Source organism: Phoenix dactylifera, chromosome 15 (assembly GCF_051530095.1).
Source record: "Phoenix dactylifera cultivar Ajwa chromosome 15, Ajwa_hap1_PhDact_Kaust_v1.1, whole genome shotgun sequence".
Lineage (NCBI taxonomy): Eukaryota > Viridiplantae > Streptophyta > Magnoliopsida > Arecales > Arecaceae > Phoenix > Phoenix dactylifera.
In genome coordinates this window covers 19,929,585-19,952,455 of record NC_143204.1, presented here as the reverse complement: position 1 = coordinate 19,952,455, position 22,871 = coordinate 19,929,585, and the positions used below count along the sequence as shown (strand labels likewise).

The 22,871-nt window shown below is 40.4% G+C and overlaps 3 protein-coding genes across 4 annotated transcripts; 1 reads left to right on the top strand and 2 right to left on the bottom strand.

The window, feature by feature from the left end:
- Positions 1-6,150: 6,150 nt before the first annotated feature.
- LOC103718736 (mavicyanin-like) lies at positions 6,151-7,616 on the bottom strand. Its single transcript, XM_008807686.5, has 2 exons — positions 7,355-7,616; positions 6,151-6,737 (listed from the first exon to the last, which is right to left on the bottom strand). The coding sequence occupies exons 1-2, from the start codon at positions 7,518-7,520 to the stop codon at positions 6,367-6,369; spliced, it is 537 nt and encodes a 178-aa protein (XP_008805908.1). The 5' UTR covers positions 7,521-7,616; the 3' UTR covers positions 6,151-6,366.
- A 4,260-nt stretch (positions 7,617-11,876) lies between these two features.
- On the bottom strand, positions 11,877-12,900 carry LOC103718746 (uncharacterized). Of its 2 annotated transcripts, none has more exons than XM_088711336.2 (2): positions 12,547-12,900; positions 11,877-12,458 (listed from the first exon to the last, which is right to left on the bottom strand). In XM_088711336.2, the coding sequence occupies exons 1-2, from the start codon at positions 12,795-12,797 to the stop codon at positions 12,092-12,094; spliced, it is 618 nt and encodes a 205-aa protein (XP_088567462.1). In that variant the 5' UTR covers positions 12,798-12,900; the 3' UTR covers positions 11,877-12,091. The 2 variants fall into 2 exon arrangements, with proteins under 2 accessions (XP_088567462.1, XP_088567463.1); XM_088711337.1 differs by having other exon boundaries at positions 11,877-12,481; positions 12,582-12,900.
- Positions 12,901-17,381: 4,481 nt separating this feature from the next.
- On the top strand, positions 17,382-18,971 carry LOC103718737 (uncharacterized). Its single transcript, XM_008807687.5, has one exon. The coding sequence runs from the start codon at positions 17,597-17,599 to the stop codon at positions 18,653-18,655; it is 1,059 nt and encodes a 352-aa protein (XP_008805909.1). The 5' UTR covers positions 17,382-17,596; the 3' UTR covers positions 18,656-18,971.
- Positions 18,972-22,871: the final 3,900 nt, after the last annotated feature.

Sequence of the window (22,871 nt, the reverse complement as noted above, 5' to 3'; positions counted from 1 at the left end):
TATTAGATTCGAACCCAGTTCGGTAGACAATTAAGTTGGATAGGATCGGGTCTATGGAAGATATTTTAGATCTAGTGGGCCATTCGAATTGGTTGGTGTCATCTATGACCGGACCAAATCCACAATATTCAACACTAAATTAAGGCTGATTCGGTCTAGATTTATATTTGTTTAATAATAAGATTTTATTAAAAAATCTTCCTACATCTGGATCAAACTGAATTTTGACTACTATAAAATTGTTTACTAATACGATTAAAACTCAATGAATTAATATTTATCTTAAAACCTCAACGGCTAGTGTTTCTTAATGTATTGTAATTAGTTTTAGCACTTTTCTCTTGAAAGAGAAAAAGAAGAAATAACTTCAAATATTTTTTTTTGAGTCAATTCGGATCAGGTCGGATTATGGATAACTAATAAGAAGTCTCAAAATTGACCCATATAGTGTACAAATCAGGTCGGTAGGATCAAGTCAAAGTTTATGAAATCTTAATCTGAACCGAAATGTGGAATGAGTCTAATATTTGAACCTTCTTCGGCTCCACGGCTCTTCAAGAATGGGATTGGTCGGGACGAATCATAGGTCAACCTGATCCACTTACAGCTTTACAACTAAGTCGAGTTCTTCATGGTAATTTCTATTGTCTTTTCATAATCTCTATTAAATCAATGGGTGGGAAGACTAACCAATTGACCAGTAGTGTTACTTCGGCTCTTAGCTAAGTCCCCCTTTTGCGAAGTTCTTCCTGGTTGCTGCACTATCCTCTCATGGGAGAATTCGAAATCATTATCTCCAGAAAATCTGAGCTTTGATATCATATTAACAAACAAATTTATCCCAGAAACTTAAACCAATAGAGAAACAATTGACAACGTCTACCGGTCTTAACTCCCTTTTTTGTTGATTAAAAAAAATTAATGAGACGAGTAGATCCACCTATCACAATGTAATACTTTCCACGGACTCACGGATAAAGGATCATGACATATTTGTCCCTTTTGGGGTATCATTTCAGATCATTTGCCATGTTCCTGTGAAACGCCATTGCATACCTATCTTGAGTAAACGGACCCTCTCTGTTTAGTTCTTTATTTTTTTTTATTTTTTTTAAGGGAGAGAATCATGAAAGCTGAGCTAGGTAAGAGAATGGGTTCTTTTTATTAGGGTGGGGTTCACAGTCATCCATGCCTAGTAATCACATGGATGGCACTTCCATTAGTACCAAATCCTACCAAATTAATCTCATATTATTTTTTTATGCACCTCTTCTAATAGAAGATCGTCTCAATTTAAATCTTGCTACAAACTTTACTTTTATTGCATGAATAATGCTTCTGCAGTTCAACGAACCTGACTTGCAGGTCAATCACAATAACTTAAAATCACAAATCATCTATAGACCCAGTCATTGTACAAATGTGACATTGCATTTGGCAGTTGGCCATAACGACTAGGGTGGCCATCTGGTCTCTCAGCAACATGGCTTCAGTAGCATCCAGTAACCTAAACTTGAGACCCATTCTCTCTGCCCTCCCTCTCAGCTGCTTTTTGAACTCCTCCACTTTGTGTCAAATAGAGCTCAGGATAGAGCCCGTCGAAATTATATCTTGCACCATATGCATCATATGGCTCTACACTATGCCAATCACCTCGGCTCGTTCCTGTGGGCTCCACTCATTATATGCTCGTCTCGATGGTTGACCCATAGGAACAAGCTGAGGTGATCTTGGTCGTCCAATTGGTTCAAGGTAGAGGTTGCAGAAACAGGTGAGTGTTGGGCATAAGGCAGACCAGATGTTGGCTAGGCTGAAGTTGCGAATGGGATAGAAATGGCACCTGGACTTGTCATCCAATGTAGCAGGTGAGACATCGGCGAAATGTGTCACCTGAAAATAATGGATGAAGGAAGTGCATGGTCAAGATCTCACACATTCGTGTAATTAATTCAATTTTTTTTTTTGTTCCAACTACTTGGATATCCTTAAATAAAATGCCATGGTTCTGTAGTTTACAATATTCTTTTATTTTTTATTAAAAATTTTGCAGAGAAAATTTTCAAAAATAATTCCAACTCCCGCATCTGTGAATCGATGCATTATTGGTGATTTACACGAATCTTGAGCAATGCAAGAGGCATATATTTTCCTAAGCAAATAGTTAGCTGGATCCACATATGGTCTCGGACTTGAAAGCTGTTTCAGCCAAGCTTCAAATTGACTGTTAGAATAATTTGGGTACAAATGAGTGGCGCTGGCATTAGTTCAACCACCAGGAGCTGAGCTGATCTGGATTCAAGTTTAGGAAAGTGTTCCAGGCTTAACCCTAAGCTGAAGTGCTACCACGGCCAGGATAGAGTCTAAATTTTTTGTGACAATAAGTTATTAATGTTTGGACCAAGCTGGGTATCGTTGCCACCGTCGTATCGGAGAGGGGTTGTATCTTTTGCGCCAAAGAAGAATTTATTTTCCTCCATGCCAATCTACCATTAGATCGTGCAACAGTCGGTTTGAGATCTATGCAAGTGAATGAATGAATGAATGAGTTCATCTGCATAGGACACAATCTGTTGGTCAAGAAGATCAATCATTCTTTCCTGTGGAAGATTCGATCTGAATCGATCTTCCCAAATATTCTTCTGATACTCCGGAGGAGTCGAAGATACCCCACGATCCCACCAAAATGGTTGAATGGCATAACTTAAACTTGAGATTAAAACATTAGCAGCTGGTTGCCTGGATTTCAAATCAAAGAACTTACAAAATACATGGTGGGGGCTGTAATGCTCTGTAGATAATTGCCCTTTTGATTATCATTTAAAATGGTCAATTTTTCAAGTACTTCATTGGGGTAGGCAACGTGCCACAGGAATTCAAAGTGTCAGCAATACTGTTTTTAACTTGCTGAAAAGCTACAAGCATGGTTGAAGAACCTAACGTTTCAATTTCATACACAGTTAGTCATCTAGCCCACTCGAATAGCTCCATCTCCATTTTCCATGATGCCTAACCACAAAAAAAGCTTAAATACATAATTCATATATGACCATCCACATCCAGGCCTGGTTCCTTATGTCACTAAAGCTACATTGATAAAAAAAAAAAAATCGAAATAAAGATTTAGAAATCAGTCCTAAATGCAGCATGAATCATTTTTACAAAACCCATAACTGTAACAACCGGCTTCATGCAATTTCCACATCTTCTTTTGAGAAATATGATGCAATTATCTCATCACCATGAGATCATCAGGAGTTGATAATATTAATATTTAAAATTAAGAAAGGAAATGAAAATATTATCCTGTTACTAGTCGCAACTCGCTCCCCTGACTTTTTTTTCTCCAGGGTTTGGCGTGTAAACGCGCATAAATCACCATCAAAACACCCTGCATTTTAGTATGCAAATAGATGCTCCAATGGGGTCTTCTGAAAGAAGTAGTATATGCCTGGCGTTTTTATGGCCAAAGAAACAAGGAGGACCATTCCACCCAGCCACCTTCCACCTTACACCACTAGCCAATTACTCCTCTTCTTCTTCTTCTAAGAAACGCTTTGAATTCAGTGGCGTAACAAAACTTAATCAGACTTGAAGGGTAACTCTCTGCATTCTTACCTGGCCTGAAGGTCAGTTTTCTGAGTAGGTTGGGTGAGCCATCAACTTGATGTGGATTTTTGTCAGCTAAACAGAGCAAATAACTTCAAAACAGAACAAGACATTGTGAGTCGCGATCGACGAGAAGAAAAGACGAGAGCGCGTTAGGTATAGTGACTTTATTCTACCAACTGCTTCCTCCGCTTCAGGTCTTCTATTAAATAATTTTAATCTATCAATCTTGTTTTCCTATTTCACGTTTTTTTTTCTCACAATCTTCATCTCTTCCTCTTGTCACCTACCATTTTTTTTTTAATTTTCCTTTCTTTTAAACATGCTGCTAGAAGCTTTGATTTTATTTATGGATGTCTTTTTTTCGCACTATGCATTATCTACTGCAAGGTTTTGGGATACGGCAAGCCCCCGTCAAGGCTTGTAACTTCACTACTTTCGCACTATTCGAAAACTAATTTACTACTTAGCTTCTTAATATGCATCCTCAAATGAGTGCAGGGAACTTGAGTTAATCTCCCTCTTGATGGCTGTTGTTTTCTAAAATTACTACGTTAAGCACCATGCCTTTCTCTCTTATCATGTCAATGAGGCCTAAGGAAACCATGCCCTTTTGCACCGCTTCTGCCTCTGCCATGAAGATATTAGAGACCTGAATAGATTTGAAAATCCTGAAAAGATGAGTTTCCGTTTACCATCTTGAAGTATACTTCCAATTTCTGCATTGTGACCTGTTTCAAAAACTTTATGGATCAGCATTTTTTTTGTGGTGATAATGCGGTTTGGGTTGTATCATTTGTGTGAAAGAAAATTCACCATCACATATCCACTGTTTGGTTGCGCAATAGCTACATTGAGATCTGTGTAGGTGGATGAATAAATAAGTTAGGAGTGTTTGAGTTATGTGCGCACAAGATGCCATCCAATGGATGACATCGTTAAAGATCGATCGCTCGGCACAAAAGATGCAACCCTAACCTGATTAAAGGAGGTGGTGAGGTGATTCACATACACTAGCCTTCAGTCTTCACACATTTGACCATACCTCCATCACCTTAAATCAAGACCAGGAGAAAGAGAACCGCTATGAGGCCCAAATGTGGTCACCCGCTTCTATCTAACGTTTCCAGATTCAAAGTGATTTGTGTGATTTGGGGGACATTCAAGGGGTAGCACGTCGTATTGGAAATCACTTCCGTGACTAGTTTCCCCCGCATAGTTTTTTTTTTAAAAAAAGAGAGAATATCTTGTTATAACTTGATTTGGATTGTGGTGCTACCAGCAGTGATGTAACCTCATTAGTTATCATTTTTCTTGGATGTACGACATGTGAAGCGTTCAATTATTCAGATCTCAATGATATGCCGCATTCAAATAAAAATAATTGAACTGAATAATTATATTGTGAGTGAATGCATCTTCCCTTCTTTCAACAAACTATAACGGAAAAAAACTTACAGCTAATTAGCATGGAAAAATTTTATAGAACTTAGACTTGGTGCTAGTTTTTAAAATTTCACCATACTAGAAATCATAGGTATATATATTCTCAAGCTTTCTTACACTACTACCATTTATTTGTTAATTTTGAATAAACGCGCCCATGCTTTTCGAGACTTCGACACCTCGATACCTCGGTTCCGGAAGCTGAGATGAGGGCGATATAGACCGGCCTAGGCCATGCTGGGTGTGTGCTAGGAATAGAGGGTGATTGGGCTACGGTGATTGGCTGAATCCAGAAGGGCACTGACGGTATGGGTGGGTGCCACTTCTTGCTTCAAGACATCCGGATCATGGTTAGTGGCGGCATAGCGTTCCAGGCCAAGTATGTTTATAGAGAAGCTAATAGAATCGTGAATTGGGTAGTTTCGTATGTGGCCGATCACTCTAGAAGAGCCCTGTGAGTTGATGAGAGAGAGTTGCCTAGAGCGCTCTGTGATCTGCTGCTTTTTGACTATTTTGGATGTATTTATGCTAAAACTACATGAATCATCCATTCTAGTAAAAAAAAAAAAAAGAAAAAAAAAAAAAGAAAGAGAGAGATGCCCGCGAATAAAGGTCAAGAATTATACTATTCATGAACACCACCGAATCTATTTTCTAAGCTGTAGGAAGTTTCTACAAGGTTACAAAGAAATGATTCTCCAGCCCCGCGCATCCAACGAACGTCAGCAAGTAGAAAGGCTCAAAGGGCAGCACTTAATTCTTTGCAAGAAGAAAAAGGGAATAAAGCAGCCACGATTGGCCATATATATTGCTTCTGTCTCAAGTGATGGCTGCATAAAATTTCCCCAGAATCTCATTCCCATCCCTACAAACTCTCTCCATTCCCTTTTTTTTAATGTAAAATTCAATAAGGATCTCTCTCTAGCTCACATCTTCTGAATTATTTGGCATGAAATTAAATACTACAATGATAACTTCACTTTGGCTCTTTCACCAACTGCATGTGCCATGTTCTAACTCACAAAAGTCCCATGACCATTCTTTCATGTCCATCCATGCATCATCATCCACCAAATCCTTTAACCAACCAAAGCAACAAAAGAAAACGTAGAGCCTAGAAATTAACCTTAAACCATCACAGCAGATGTCCAAATTGTACAGGCTATCACACTCAAATAAAGCTATAGTCATGACGATACATCAATAACCACCATGTTCCATGAGCATTCTCCCAACACAATGATATCTAGCCACCTAAAATACAAGAAATGACTCAATAATAGAGCAGGAGCACTGTCTCTACCCTGGCCGGGCCTAGAAGAGTAGCACCGCCAGCCCAGTGAGCGCCACCATCGCCGATGCCGGTGCGAGGCCTCCAGCGCCAGAACGGCGGGTGCCGGTGGTGGTGGTTGTGGGCGGAGTGAGCGTAGGCGTGGTGGAGGTGGATGGAGGGGAGGGGGTGGTCGGTGAGCCGGAGGACGATCCTCCGACCGTGACGGCGAGCTTCATCCCACCGCTGCAGTGACCGGGTATTGCGCAAATGAAGTAGTGCGTGCCTGGCGTCTTGAGTTGGATCGTCGTCGGCCCGTTGCTGTCGTTGCTGATGGCGTTGCTTGACGAGCAGGAATCGTAGTCGCTCGAGCTCACCTCGGTCACGGTGTGAGCCCCACTGGCGTAGTTGAACGCTGCGATAACCAGGAGAGTGAATTGGATGAGATTTGGAAGCTATGGGTATCTCCTCTGCATAATCTCTGACGTCAAATTTGATGTATGCTATATGTGAATGCAAGTTGTTGACGCTGCTTTATTCCAGTTCCTTTACAAACAGAAATTTGGCTATGCAGCAGCACTAGTCTAGCGATGGAAAGTCTAAAGAATATAAACAGATGATTATGAACTGCTATCAGTTTGAGATCAATATCGTAAGAATTGATCCTGAATTATTGAAAGAGTAAAAAGGCCAGCTGCATGACGGAAAGTCACGGGGGACCATAGCAAGCAGAGCTATCATAGTCAAAATCTCACATGAAAGTAGTCTCTTTTTAGCTGGCGCGATTCAACTTTTCTCTTGAGGTTGATGTGCTACTGAGGTTGAATTAAACCAACTACTTCCTTTATTTTGTTGAATGCGTACAACACATTCATGAAGCAATAACTTTGTTAATTAGCACAAGTATTAGATACAAGAGGAGAGATTAAAGCTAAAATACTTCAGAAGGCCATATACTCAAGACATCTTTTGGGTTTTTGTTCAGATATCAGCCTTACAAACATAAAGTTGGAGAAAGGGACAGAGACTAACCAAGGCTATCGCCAACCGCAAAGGATTTGCCACTGGTCCAGGTAGAGTAATCGACGCCCGACGTCCAGCCTGATGTATCCCCGACGGTGTAAACGGTGGCCGAGCCCCATGCGACGCAACTTATGAGGAAGAGAGCACCCAAGGCGACCGAAGTGTAACCAGCCATTTTGGGCCCTGTTCAAAAAGAAGAGAGGCAAGGGGGGAGAAGGACGCTTGAGAGGAGAGGAAAGGAGAGGAGGGTCATTATAAAGAGGTTGAGGGGTGGAGTGGTTGGAGTGAACAGGATAAGGTCCATTTTGTCCGATATTCCTCTAAGCTTTATGAGTTCTGTAAGTCTGAGTTCGATGAGAATGCCTTAGGAAAGACTCCATGCCTACCACGTAGATGACCACTTCTTTTAGCTTTTTTTGTGTCCCCCCAGCGTTTAGGTCCCAGTATCTGGCATGATGCCGACCCATGGTAGGGTTTGTCAAACGACTGATTATATTTGCATGAACCTAAAGCAAGGGTTTTTATTATGTTGTAACATTAACGCCGGTTGTGAGTCGAATTGATCATTAACGAGGGAGAAACATATTATGAAAATGGGCAACCTGGTAGCGCAAATAGATGATTTGGCCCCCCTAGGACATCATCTTAGGATTCGCTCCAATTTTAACTCAATTGTTATAAGGCCAATTGGGTTACTTGTGAGACCAAGTCTTGGCTTTTTAAGAAGTTTTCTTGTCTTTCTTCATATAGAGGTGACAATTAATAACATGACCCGTCAACCCGGTGCTCATTTTAAGCATAATTAGATTTATCATAAATGAGTTCGGGTCATAAATAGGCTAATCCGTCTAGACTCAGTTATCAAACGAGTTAGATTCAGGTTTACACCTCTAACCTATTTGAACCATTTTAATCTGTCTAATAATTAGGTCCAATTATAGATCGCCTCATTTAAAAGGTTTTTAACTTGTTTAAAACTAACTCAACTCATTTTAGACCTATTTTACGACCCACTAAACTCGTTTTAGATCTGTTTAATATGTTGAGAACCTACATAATTTGTTTAACTAGTTTAACTTGATTTAATTTGTTTAGTAAACATATTACGTGGGTTGGAGCTGTTTATAAAAAGATGAGGTTTGGATCTGAATTTTCGATCTATTTAATAATCCGATTTGGTTGATAAATTGTTGACCAAACAAATATGTAACTTGGCCCTCTGACCTGGCTGCCACACAATTGTACAGCCCGGTAAAGGCATCTCATGGTGGGATTGATTGGCTCATCAAGTCAACAACTTGGACCCACCCGGCTGTATCAGAAGTGGGATCCTTTTTATCCGCGCGGAAGTGACTGCACAGGGAATCTTCGTGTGTATGGGCATAACTTGGTCGCCAAGGCGTTGCTTTCGCTTGGAATAGCTGCCACCAAACGCACTTCATCTCTCTCTTTCTATGGCCAGCTTTCATGGATGCTCTCTCGCTTGTCCCAGATATGCTTTTCTTTTACATTTGGGCAGCACAGGGCTTTGGGAAAGGAATAGAACTTTCAGGGTAGAATAATGATGATGGGCTTGCTAATGCAAATCAAACAGGGCACAGGTTTTCCACAAATAGGACTGTGACATGTATTGGCTTTTGTTGAAAAAGAAGAATAAAGGAAGAAAGTTATATTTCTGCTTGTCTGTGACAATGTACAGTAGTAGCCTTTATATAGACTAGGAGGTTGACGAAGTTTAGTAAGGTCGACTAAGTTTGGCACAATCAATCACAAATCAATTAAGATGAAGTTTGGTAAAACCGACTAAATTTAGCATAATTAATCAATCAATGAATTCTAACCGCTTTGATTTCGTGCTTCTTTCTTCTTGTGATCCTTTCCTCGCAAGAGTTGGCTATAATTGTGTAAACCAGGAAGTTCTGCACTACTTCTTAAAGAACGTTTCAAGAGAATGGATAAACTCTTGGTTGGCAAATTGATGCAATACTACAAACTTCTGAATAAACTTTGAATCTTTTTAATGAGCTTATTCTTTTCTTAAATGTTCTGAAACTCGTTTGTAAATTCAAATAGTAGTTAACTCAGAAAGCATCATTGCAAATTGTAAATTTAGGTGACTCCCCAATGGAAGCATATATTACATTGTCCAAAGAAGAATGCATTGGGCAAATGATGTATTTATAATTTTTTAAAAGTGAATTACACTCCCATGTAGTACGTACTCCCTTTCTTTCTCAGTAACAGAGGAAATTATGGTGTTTTCCATAAGGTTCCTGCAGTGCTAATCAGGAACCAACCTTATCAAGCCAAGCCATTAAAGGCCATGTATATATAAGTGATGCTTATTCCATGCATGCAAGATCACCACCACATGCTATGAATGATCCCTAGCTAGGTTTGTAGATGTTATTATTTGGCAGAAGGTTTGAGGATGTGCACAAATGATGTTAATGTTAATGCGACTAGCACGGTATTTAGGGACTTATTTGTATATCTTTGACCCTTCAATCTGCGATATTCAATCTGGATCATATATACACTAAGTTCAGTAAGTGTGCATCTTTCTTCATTATGTTGTTGCACATTTGCTGAAAAAGAGGCCAATGGAATGCACATCACACAGGTGATCAGAGTGATGATGAGTGCACACATTTTGGAAAAAATAAGACTGATTAACCATAAGATAATTGGCTAGCAGATCATCAACAAAAAAAGAGAAAGGATAGAGAATGGTCTTCAATTGAAAAAAAATGAAAATTTGATTTCTTAACCCGGAGATGAGATGTCGAGGGGCGGCAAAGCTTCAGTTTTGTTGAATCTGTGTTGAACCTATTGCTGATTTGTTCTTTTCCTGTCATGATATGGCTGGAGACTCTAGTGAAATTCTAAGGTTCCAATACTATATTTCCACCTTATTTTAATAACATACATTTGTTATTCATCTGATACTTCCTTGTAAGCATGTTCATGGTCTGGTTTTTTATTTGGCTATCTGGTTTTCAAACTTGTGTCTGAGAGGTAAATAATTAAGCTGTGTAATCTGGTAGGCAAGTCTCACTTACCAAAGACCTAGATTTCATGTCTGATTCTTTCTGGCCCAAGGTTGCTTTTGCAAAGAAATTGATGCCAAGTTGAAGGGTTGACTTCAGGTTGAGAGTCATAATAAATGTTCCCAAAACTGAACAATAATAGCTTGATTAGAACTGACTGCCCTCCTCAGTATAGATGGGACTTGGATTATTAGTTTGGTGCAGATTAAAGCTTATGCTTAATGCTTCAACTTTAATTTTTAAGTTATGTTGATCGTTTTCATGTCTGGTTTTCTTTATTTCTGATTTCTTCTTTATGACTTGGAATTATGTCATGGAAAAGCATGATGAAGTTTTTGATTATTTTTGAGTTCTTCATAAGATCCGATACAATTTAATGTACATTTTGACTCTTAGAATCAACAACATGGAGTATAGTTTTGGGCGCTTTAGGTTATATGTAAGATCAAGGAACATTTTGGCAACCATTATGCTGAATTTTTCGATTAAATGAAGTTGCTGATTGGAATAGTTGATAAATCATGAGGCATCATTGCACCATATTTTGAAATAATGGGCCTAAGTTGCATGGAAGTGTTGCTTTATAAACTGCTTAGTAATCTTAGGGGTTCATTTATCCCCAATTACTAGTCTTCTTTCCAACAGTGTCGTCCTTTTATGCCTATATTTCCTTGTTGTCCTCATGATTTTCAAGTTGATAGATCTGTTCATACAATTAATCTTCTTAATACTACTTAACTCTAATTCTGTGAGTATATTTTTCTAGGATTTTTTTTTGTTCTCCCTAGAGTTGTTGTTGCAGTGGTCCTGTATCTAACAAAAGGCATGATTCACTGAGAATTTTTTAGCTACTCTTGAGAATTAGTTCCACGCTTACGAATCTTAGTTGCTAGGTTCAAATCAAGGTTTTAAATCTCGCGGAATGGAGTATCCCAGCTTCTGTATAAAACCTGATGTCTGCTGTTCTGTCCGTCCCGCGGCGGTATCCCGATAGATATTCTCATCTCTCTTTCCTCTTTTCTTTTTTCCTTCCTTCCTGTTTTTTTTTTTGCTTTTTTTCGTTCTTTTGTTTCTTTTTTTTTTCTGTTACCTTCCTTTATTTTCTTTCTTTTTTTTTCTTCTATCTTTCTTTTTTCCCTTTTGTTATTTTTCTTCTCTTCCTTATTTCTTTGTTTCTCTTTTCTTTCTACATTTTTTCTTCATTTTTTTATTCTCTCTCTTTTTTTTTGTCCTTGGCCTTTCACTTTTATTTTTTCTTCATGGTTCCTCCTCCTCTTTGGAGTTCTGAACCCATCCAGATCTCGTTTTCTCGTAAATATAGGACGGAACAGGGACTTAAAACCTTAGCCCTAATTGTCATTCACTTTTTTCACTTCCAAATAAAAGTTTGTAATCACCCATATCACAAAAGAATTTTCACTTAATACATCTTGCGATCTTCACTTGACGTAAACGATGAAAAGGAAGAACTGTGTAGTAAATGATTCTGATGTTGCTTTTCTCCTTTTTTTCTCTGTCGAAGTGCATGGTTATGAGTCTGCAATGAAGGAATCTGCAGGCAGATGTCATCTGTAGCTGCCGCTCAAATAATTCGTTACATGGAATACAGATATGACCTTTTGAATCCACCGAATCCTCACTCTATTTGATACAAACGTTAAGATCCCCACCACCTAGTTTTAGGACAAAAGAAGCATCAAAATAAGCATCGGCCTAATGCAAAACCCACTCCACCAACTCCCAAGCAGAGGGCCAAAGCCAAGCACCACGTCGCCGACGCCGGCACCGCATCACCTTCTCCATGTTCCTCTGTCTCCGACCACAGCATCTTTTCTTGAAGCATCGAGACCTCGACCTCGAGCAGCGCCACCCACTGCCGATGAGCCGAGAGTCTCAATGACTTCTCCAGGAGCAACGCGGCCATCTGCTCGTTTCTCGCATTTGCCAGCGACGCCGCCTTCTCGGCTTCTCTTGCTCGTGTTTGCGAGCGCCGCAGAGCTCTCAGCAGGCTCGAGTTCTCACCCCCGTGATCCAGTCCCCATTCATCATCCCACTGGTTCGCCCTGCTGCCAGGATCGATGTCATCCTTTGTTAACCAAAGCTATAACCAGAACAAAATCTTTGAGAACTAACAAAGCTCTGCTGACTAGCCTGGGAGCTGGGGTCGGCAGTGAATTCTGCGGCACCAAAGGGGTGGAGATCTTATTCTTCTTGTCATCATCTTCAATGGACGAGAAGAGCTTGAGTGGAGGGGGGAGGTCGCAATTCTGGAGGAGGTCGGCAGCACCGGAGGTGCGATTCGAGAACTCGAAGCCCATTAACATCTCCTTGTCATGGTGCTCGAATTGCCAATCAAACCACCCTTTCTTGGTGGGTGGACGAGACGCTGGCTTCTCATCCATTGGCTCAGGAGAACTGGTTTCTTTCGTGGGAGGGAAGCAGAGAATGGCTGAGGAGAATGGTTCCTTTCGGGGGTTGGTGGGGAAAGGATGGTTGGAAAAAGCGTGCCGCAGGCCATGCGTTTTCCTTGTTTAAAGGGTTGCTTGCGTTGTTACGATTTTAATTATCCGGTGGGTACTTCGGTAGCGTGCCTGAGCAATCTCCTTCGCGTCACTCCATTGGCATTTACGCACTTCGCACCTTTGGTTGTCAAATGCCTGTCTAACCTTTGGATGGCGTGCGTCAGGGCCGTCGAGATGATACGCTTCAGGGATTTTCTGAAGGAAAAAAAATTAAGAGAGAAGCCTTGGACCATGCAGATGGTTCTAAAATAGTGATGTTACTCACAGTGACATATTGCCTGATTCAATCTCCTTCGGCATCCTGAATAGGATAATCCAAACTAGATTTTGATGTAGTTTGACATTTCCTAGGTATTCCAAACAACGATAGCTCTTAGACAAATATGACTGACTACCCTTTGATCATTCAATGGCAATGCATACAAAAATTATTTTGCAGCTCGGAGCAAACAGGTTGACGAGCTGACGAGCAATGTTGCTGTGCTCGACCCGGCTGGAGAAGCCTGCATTGCGTAGGCTTCAACTCGCGACCAGTGAAAAACAACCAGAACATGTCTGGTGGAAGGCCTTTTGATGTTTAAATCAGGAGAAAACAATAGAGACTTGAGAGAAAGATGGTAGAACTGGAGCATAGCAGAAAAGTTTCTCATACCTAGAACGTCCCTTTGCCTGATATTTATAGAGAAGCTCATGATGATCTATGCGATTAGGACTGCCTGATTTCTGAACGGGCAACTAAGCTCTTTCTTTATATGCCAATTTAGAGCCACAGAAACACCAGCTTGGAGAAGATGTAAATAAAACTATGTAATACCTAAGGTAGACAACTTTATTGGATTTATTTTATATACTATTTAGAAACTATAACATTGAAGTCGGACTCAACTATAGAGTCCAAATTAACCAGATGTCTGCCACAAATGCAACTATAATATCGCTATGATCTTCAACAATAATAATAATAATAAATCATCTACAGGTCCCATGTTGGGTAATAACAGTTGATATTGCTACTCATTCACCTGGAGTACAAGACGAGGAATGCATGTAGCTGTCCACGTACCATAGTCTCATATCCGTCCACCTTAAACCTTTAAAATAAAATTAAGAAAAAAAGTTGTGAAACCGACTAAAACTGGAATAAAGACCCCGTGTCCTCTGCTTTGGAGCTTTGAAAGACTCGATTTGGAGCTTTCGGAGTGCACATCCTTGGGTTGTGATAAAAGTTGCGACTAGGAGCAACGTACATTCCTTCCTCACTTTCAAAAGCAGCCATAGAAACTCGAGAAATCCTTCCAATTGATCAATCGTGTCCATCCGAGGGTCCAATACAAGAAGAACAGCAAATTTGCTGTTCTTGTTGTATTGGACCTTCGGATGGAGTTTGTCAAATTGCACCTTTCTCTCTCGACAGAGAAGTTTTAACGAGTCGGGGTGAAGAGAGGAGGGGAGAGGGAGCCATCTCTATTTACAGGACGGTGGGATGATGACGGTGAACGTCAGACTCCGATACGGAGACGCAGATCGAGCAGAGGCCCCAGGCGACCAACCAATTCCGGTGAACGTCGGAGGAGATCGTGAGTGGAACGGAGACTTGTATATATGACAGTGTTGTCAAGCTTCATAGAAGGATAGATCATAGATGTCAGCGCGTCGTGGGAAATGCTCCACTACATCCCCTTGCGCGAGTGCATGTAGTCTTCGCCTACGAGTTAAAGCACTAGTGGTTCTTGTAGTTGGAAGAATGGAGCGTGTGTACGATGGTCGAAGTGGCTTAATTATCTAGAGATTTTTACTCCCTTCAAATATTTGGGCCTTCCTCTAAGTGGTGCCAAATCTTTCAAGTCGGACTGACTTCTTCTGGCATCTTCGAAGAGCAAGTATCTTTCTTTTGGAGGTTGACTTACTCTTATCAAGTTCATCCTTACATCGTTCGCTCCATCTTTACTGCATGTCTTTATTCAAGCTCCGAATCCAAGTCATCAGGAGAATTGACAAGCGCAGGAGATTCTTTTTTGGGACTGGTACCTTTTAAATGCTCGTGGTTTATCATGCAAGATTAGCTGGGAAACAATATGCTTGCAGAAGGACGAAATGAGTTTCGAGGATCAAGGATGGCACCTAATTTAACAATGCATTGCTGGATAAATGGGGATGGAGGTAATGCAACCAATGATCCCGATATTTGGAGAAAGAAAATAGAGTTTGCCTATCATAAGAAGGTGAAATTGTGCATGTGTTGGAAACCACCTTGGAAGTGCTCTAATTTTTAGAAAGATGTCGTTCCAACCATTTGGAATAGAGTTCACTTCCAAATCGGAAATGGCAACGTCAGTGCGCCACTCAAGGTGAAAAGTTTCCTATAGCTATGCTGGAAGAAGAACCTCAACACGTGAGAAACCCTTGGTAGGAAAGCTTGGTAAAAATATTGGCGAATGTGTGAGGACCATGCGAGAGTATATTTATTCCTACATTGATTATTTACTGGATAGATCTTGGATATTAATATAGAATAAAAAAATCCAAATAATACAACTTGTGATTATATTTGTATAGATTTAAACTTTTAGCCTGGCAACAAATTATTGGCTTGGCGGATCTTGAATGATGCTTGATAGTCTCTGCTTCCACCACACTCTATTGTTCTCCCCTGCTTCGTCTGATACGCATTTGGCACAAAGTCTAATCTTTGGAATGGATACTCGGAAGGAATTTGCAAGTGTCTTCTTGGGTTTTGACTGGACCTTCAGTGATCCGGCTGTCTCTCAACCTACTTTCTGCTTTGATTTGAGGGAACCATTACCAAATTGGGAGAGCCTACATAGGAAGGATTGCTGCAGATAAGAAAGGACCCTACGTACCAAATTGAATGAACCTTCTTTACCGCATATTTTGTTCGTTCTTCTCTTAACTTCACCGCATATCTTGGAAGCTGGATGTAATGTTTCACTCATTTTCTTGCACTCTCTCTTTTTGTGCTTCACTGCATCGTCCTCTGTAAATATAGTTCCTGAACTCCAATAAAAGCCAGGTGGCTCCTTTTCCGGCCTCCCTTATCATCAAGAAAAAAACGTATATCACGCCTTTAGCAAAGGATTAACTGGCAACATTTCAGCATAGAGATGGATATAAGCTTAGAACCTTACAAGAATATTTATATATCTTCAGCCAAGTTAATTGAAATAGTTTTCTTAAACAAAAATGTGATGTATACATTATCTTATAGATCGCCATATATGACAATATCTTCAATTTGTATGAAATCTCAAGATTAGGTTGACTGGCATTTGTTGGTTGGGTTTGGTCAAATATCAAGGTGGAGAATCGAAATGCCAACCCAAGCTCGAACCAGCTTGACCTTGGGCTTGTTTTCTTTAGCTCAAACTAATCCAATATTCGATCCAAAGTTATAGTCCAGCCTAACCCTACCCAACCTAAAAGCCTACAAAGGGGACAAAAGATGATAAACGGGTGTAATTGGTATGTGCAAATAAATTAGGGGAGGGGTGGCCATTAAATTGGATCGATGCAAGTAGGGTCAAATATTTATCAACCCTAATCCATCTTATTTATTAAACACATTAAAAATCTATTTTTTATATTAAACAAGTAATTGAACCCGGTCTTCATAATTGGTTTAGAAAATTACTTGAATCATATTAAATAAGTCTTAAACATATTAAAATTTTAAAAAATGTTAAATGTGTTGGGTTATAATCCGTTTTAACTACTAAACAGGTTAAGACTCTAAATATGAAATCGACCTAGTTAATAAATAAATTAAGTCAGGTTGACCTCTTTAAAACCTGGATATGTTTTATGCCAAATCTGAACTCGCTTAAAGTTGAGGATTAAGTTGGTAGGCCGGGTCATAAATTGCCACCTATAATTAGAATAATATTTTGATATAAACTAATATGTTTGGGTAGATGATATAAATACTACTTTAGAATTAAAAATATTCCAATAATATATTATATATTTACATCAACTGTCCTTGTAAAATAGTATGTTATCATCGATTTGGGCCAAATTAGATCAGCTTAATTTTTTGTAAATCCAAGCTTGGCCCCAATCTCAATGGGTCGAAGAATTTGAGCCCAGTCGGATTTGTCAAGCAACAATTTGCTGTCCAAGTCTCTTCAGAATTTTGTCCTAGTCTATTTAAGATCATGGATGGTAAAGAGAGAAGCAGAGATGAAGCTTCCTTCCATGAGCCGTGTTCAAGTTTCCAACCATTGGGCTCATAAAGTCAAATGGAAAACGAAATACATCACATCATATGGTAAATTTCCACGCGTCTTCCAGGCCATCCCACGGCGATCCACCCATTTTAACCCCACGAGCGTTTCACGATCTCATCATCCCGGCCCCCTTGCACACTGCACCCATCTCGATGAACACCCAGAACTATACCTCGATGCAACTACAGGGGGACCCACACAGACTCCACCAACGTGTGGGCCAGTAGAATCGTGGGTTAGGGGGCCAAAAAATGGTGTGCGTTTCCTTTTGCAACAAAAAGGGCAAAACCGCCCGCCCCCGCCATTGACCTCCCGATTAGAAAACCGAGTTCCTTCCCCCTTCCCTTCCATTCCCGACCGGCGGACGGAGAGATGAGAAGAGTCCCGGCTTCCGGCACTCCTCCACCGCCCGATCCGTGCTAGACCTAACCCCCGATGGATCTCCACCGTCGGATCCTCTTACCCGGCGACGACGACCGTCCCCGCGACCCCGCCCCGCCGTCCCCAAGCGCCCACCGCAACCTCATCATCATTGTCGTCTCCGTAATCGCCGCCGTCATCTTCCTCTCCCTCGTCTACTACTCCTTCCTCCGCCGCCGCTGGCGCCTCCGCCACCTCCTCCTTCCCCCCGCGGCCGTCCCCGCCGGCTCCGGCGCTGCCTCTCCCCCCTCCGATGACGACGGGGCCGCCGAGGACGGGGAGGGGCCGCACCATGTGTGGTACATCCGGACCGTTGGGCTGGATGAGGCAACCATCGGGTCCATCGCCGTCGCCGAATACAAGGCCGGCGGCGGGCTCCTCGGCGCCGCCGACTGCTCCGTGTGCCTCGGGGACTTCCAGGACGGGGAGCTCGTCCGGCTACTCCCAAAGTGCGGCCACGCCTTCCACGTCCCCTGCATCGATACCTGGCTTCGGGCCCATGTCAATTGCCCCCTTTGCCGGGCCGGCATCATTGACCCAGCGGCGGATCTCGCCGGCGCCGCTCCTCCTCCTCCTGCTGCTACCACTGTCGGTGCTGTCTCGGTCGACGACTCGAGTTCCTCGGTTCCTGTGGACAATCCCGACACTGGAATCCAAGCACTGGAGAGCGATAATGGGTTGCAGGATGTGGAAGAAGAGGATAGAGGAACGGAGAGTGGAGTTGAAATTGGAATTTTGACTGACCAGTTGCTGGAAAGCTCTGAGCTTGCGGTACCGAGCGAGTTGGGGGAAGATGGGTTGCAGCCGGTTCGCAGGTCGGTTTCAATGGACTCGCCATACTTGGGTATTCTTCCCATCAGAGTGGAGCCGGAAAAGAACTCTGCGGAGGAGCAAAAAGATCCCTACTTTGGGGAAGAGCAGACAAGTAATAACCGGGGAAAGCAAGGAAATTCTTCGAAACAGGGTTCATTGCGGAAGGGTCATTTAGAAATAGAAAGATCTCTGTCGAGCAGCGGCAGGGGGTTCTTCTCAAGATATGGACGGGTGGCCAGAAACTCGATCCTCCCCTCGTGATGGTGGATACAGGTGGTTTGTTTCGTTTGGTTGCCGTTAAAACAATGTCCTTTCGAGTTTGTAGTGTCTGTGAATTTTGAATATGAAGTGTTCTCAGCAATGTGAGAGTTACTCACTGCTGGTCATACATTTAGAGATAGTGAGGAAGGTTAAAAAAAGTGAACTTCCATGTCACAGATAGTAGGCAGTTCACACTTATATCGTAATAAATAGAACTTTGTTCTCTTATCAATGAATGTCTTCACCTGCTAAAGTAGCTGCATCGATGTTTCAATTTGATCAATGAAAAGCAAATTGCAGCAGAAATTAGTGCTTACTTCTCTATCCATCTTTCTTTATGTTTACCTCTTTCTCTGGTATTGGATTCATTCTATAGATTGCATTATTTTGTTTCCTTGTTTTCCAGTTATCTTAGTTACAATATGTAAGCAGGGATGTGATTTTGGAGGAATGTGTGTGGTTTATGGTTATGGTACATTCGTGCAGGCAGTGTAATATTTTTATAGCAATGCTTTTCCATGATCTGAAAATCTTATGGATGGCATAATTTTATTCTTGTAGCTGCTTGCTGTGTTTGTTACTGATCACCATGTTCTCTGGTAAACTCCACCTTACCTGGAAATAGGGTCCTCGTGTTTTTTTTTTTTCCAGCTGACAGTAGATGATCAGTTAAGCATTACCACAGAAGTATCCTGCAACTTAAAATTTGAAGTAGTGTATTGTATATTACTCCCTTTTATGTAGCTTCATTAGCTGAATTCTTTCTTCAACAGCTCGGGGGGCCTTTTTTTCTGATGGCAGTATTGATGGCCTGGATCAATTGAAGAAGTTATCATGATTCAATTGCTTTGGTTATATACACTGAAAATGGGCAGAGTTAAATCTTGTGCTATGGCCCATCTAGGTGTAGTGTTAGAAGCTGGCAGCAAATTAAATATTCATAGTAGCGTTAGATGGCAGTGGTCAAGTGTGCACATACATATCGGTGAAAATACAAGAAATATCTTGTCCATCTAGGTATATGTTTTTCGAAACTTGCCTTCTGATGTAGAAAAGATCAAGTTACTCCAATCTGCAAATCCCTCCATTCTAAAATCAATTTCAGATCCTAATGTTTATATTAAAATCTGAATCTTCCATGAGAATTTACACAGGAAAATTTGCATAGGACAAATCCATATACTGGGAGAAATAATACACATCCAGGAGGTGATCTCTCTTGTCTGGAAAGAAAAGATGAGAAGAAGAGAGGAAAATATAGAAAAAGAGAATCTAACTTATTCATTCATCATAAAAATGTGCCCTCTTCTTTTTTCTGATTTAATAGTTAAAGAGATAAAAAGGACTTGCAAAATGGAACTTCTCCCACTAGGACACCTGTAGACTTTTTCCTTGCTGTCGTACAGTCTGATGGGTCGCTCCAGTGCCTCATGATCAGTGGTCCTGAACTCCAATTGCTCGAGTGATGCTGAACAATGCTGAATCTACAATGTAGGAATGGATCGTCATAATGCTAGGACTCGATCATGGTTGTTGATTTAAATCAACTGCTAGATCTTGTAATTGCTTATTTTATGGATCTTCAAGGGTTGAATCATCCTTGAATGGTTGGATCTTCCACAATCAAGTTGTCTGCTGAAACCTTACCTGTCAAATCTCTGGCCGCAGGGACTTACCCAAAAAAACTTTGGCTGCAAGATTCCTGTTGGCTCAATTGATCTTCAATTTTGATGCTTTAGTCGCTAGATCTTTGACTATCAAACCTTCTAGTTTCCATAAAATTGATTAATATGTAATCATGGTTTGGTTTCTTCACTCTTAGAATTGTGAGAATCTCCTCAAGTATGTCTCCATATGATCAAATGGAGCATCCTTGCATTATCATGTGTCCTTTGGATGTTGATGGCGCCCATTCTTTTGGTTTTGCCATGTTTCTTATCATGTACTGCCATGTGGCTGAATCAATAAATTCTGCTCTAATACCCTTTCTTGTGGAATAAATTAAGTTGATTGGATTTGCAAGATTGCATGATCTAAATTAGTTTCAGATCTATTTTTTTTATTCAATTTTGAAATAATGTTTTAGATTTTGTATAGAAACTCGCGTGGAATGAATTTGTATCTATAGCCAAACATATACTTATCCTGGAAGTAAATTCTTATCCTAAAAAGATAAAAAAAGAAGAGGACAATAGCTGAAGAAATTTTCTCCCCATCCATCATGACCTAGTATACACCATTGTTTGATATTTCTGCTCAAGAAGGTTAATTTGGATAATGATGAGCTAGGTTTGGATGGCACCTGACTAAAATTGACTTGTAAATTTGGTTTTAGTTAGTTTTGGCTAATTTCATCAGTTTCGGCTGAAACTAAATAGTTTAGGCCCAATATGGTTTCAGCTAATTCCAATGAAATCTGGCCAAAACTTACCATGTTTATCTTTAAGTTTTAAATAGCTAATTAGTTATCCAACTTCTCTACATCGACACATCCATTATATATAGGTATCTCAATTGTACTTCAATTTTCAAAAGTTGGAGAGGGGGATTTTGGGTACCTCTAGGTTGATCCTCCTCTTTGCCGGATGACTAGTTGTCATCACCAAAAGTTGGACATAGTTTTGCGATAGGAGTTCAGGGTGTGAGAATTAAAGCCTTCAGTCAAACCACAAGCTCTATGAGTTGTATGATCTTCTCCTCCATTTAACCAAGATAACTCTGCATGTCATTATACATTAAGGTAGAAGCCATCCTTGCCTTTCCCCTTCAATGTGCTTTAAGCACCAAAAGCTTTTCTATTGTCCACTCGTACGGCTTGAACCACAAACTATGGCTCCTAGAGATAGGGCCCTAGCCTTTGATATGAGCTTGATCTGATTAAAGAGAGAAAGAAGTAATTCTTTCAACCTATTTAACTCGGACTTCCCAAAGAAAATAATAGAAAATCTAAAGAATTGTGAAAGTAGGGTTCTAAGCCCTTTTTGCTTTCATTATTTGAATAAGTGATTACACTACCTCTTATTTATAGGGAGGTCCGACTCCCCCAATCCTGGTCTTATTCCTCTCTAATCAAACAAGGTTAGAATATTTTAATGCAGTAAAAAATATATTAAAATTAAATTTTTCCTAAGCTATATTGTAATTTTTATATCAATTTTATCTCCTACCATGTCGTCAACTGGATTGGAAGTTATAGGTGCTTAAAGTCTTGCTCAAAATGGAAAGTTTTACTTTGACTGGCCCATTTTGAACCCAAAACATTGTTGAGGATCCATGTCAGTGGGGTGTGAAAACCCCCTTTAGGGGCCATGGTACTGTCATAGTACTCACTAAGATTTTCTTATATTGTCCGGTATGTCGAAAACGGATACTAGGTGAGAAAGTTATAGCCTCCAGAAGTTAAACTTGGCAATTGAGTCTTGGATGTGGCGTATTTTGCTTCCAACCTCCCAACCTCCAAATTCTCTCCTTTTGAAGCATTTGTTCTTCTTTCCACGTTGTTTTCGGTTTTACATTCATTCTTCCATGTGAAAATCAAATTTCTACTGAATAAAAACTTGTTTTCTTATGATACCTCTTCTATTCATTCTTTCTATAAAATTGATCGTTTGGCTGATTTTAGCAAGGAGATGCTTACTTCATATGTACTGCTTAGCCACTTTGCATGGCCACTTTGATCCATAGTTGATATGGTAATTGCAAATGCATTGCTTAATCCAGGTGATTTATGATGTAAAGACAGCCAAAATAAGGTTTTTTTACAAAGCACTGCATTTATTGAAGAGGTAGAAAATTATTTCATGATGGAGGATTGCATGAAATCTAATGTTGAGTGGATTTACCATTTTGGCTTTGAAATAGGGAATTTCTTGCAAGTATTTTAATGTGAAACCAATAGTAGATCAGGAGTTTTACAATGACACTCTAGTATCTTAGTAAGTTAATTGAATGGTCGGTACATTCTTGGAATTGCTTTCTTCGTATTGTGCAGGGACCAAATTGCTGTGCACAAAATCATACACTGGTCAATTTTTTGTTGCTTTCTGCTTTTGACAGGTCTGTTTGTGCCCCTTCAATATTTGCATGGTAAACACAAAAAGACGGAGGATTTTAATGCTGAAACCTTGAAATTTGAACTTCAATAAGTGGAACTTAGGGCTTACTTCAAATTTTCTCTTTTGTTCACTTCGTTTGGTATAGTGGCACCTTTCTAGTA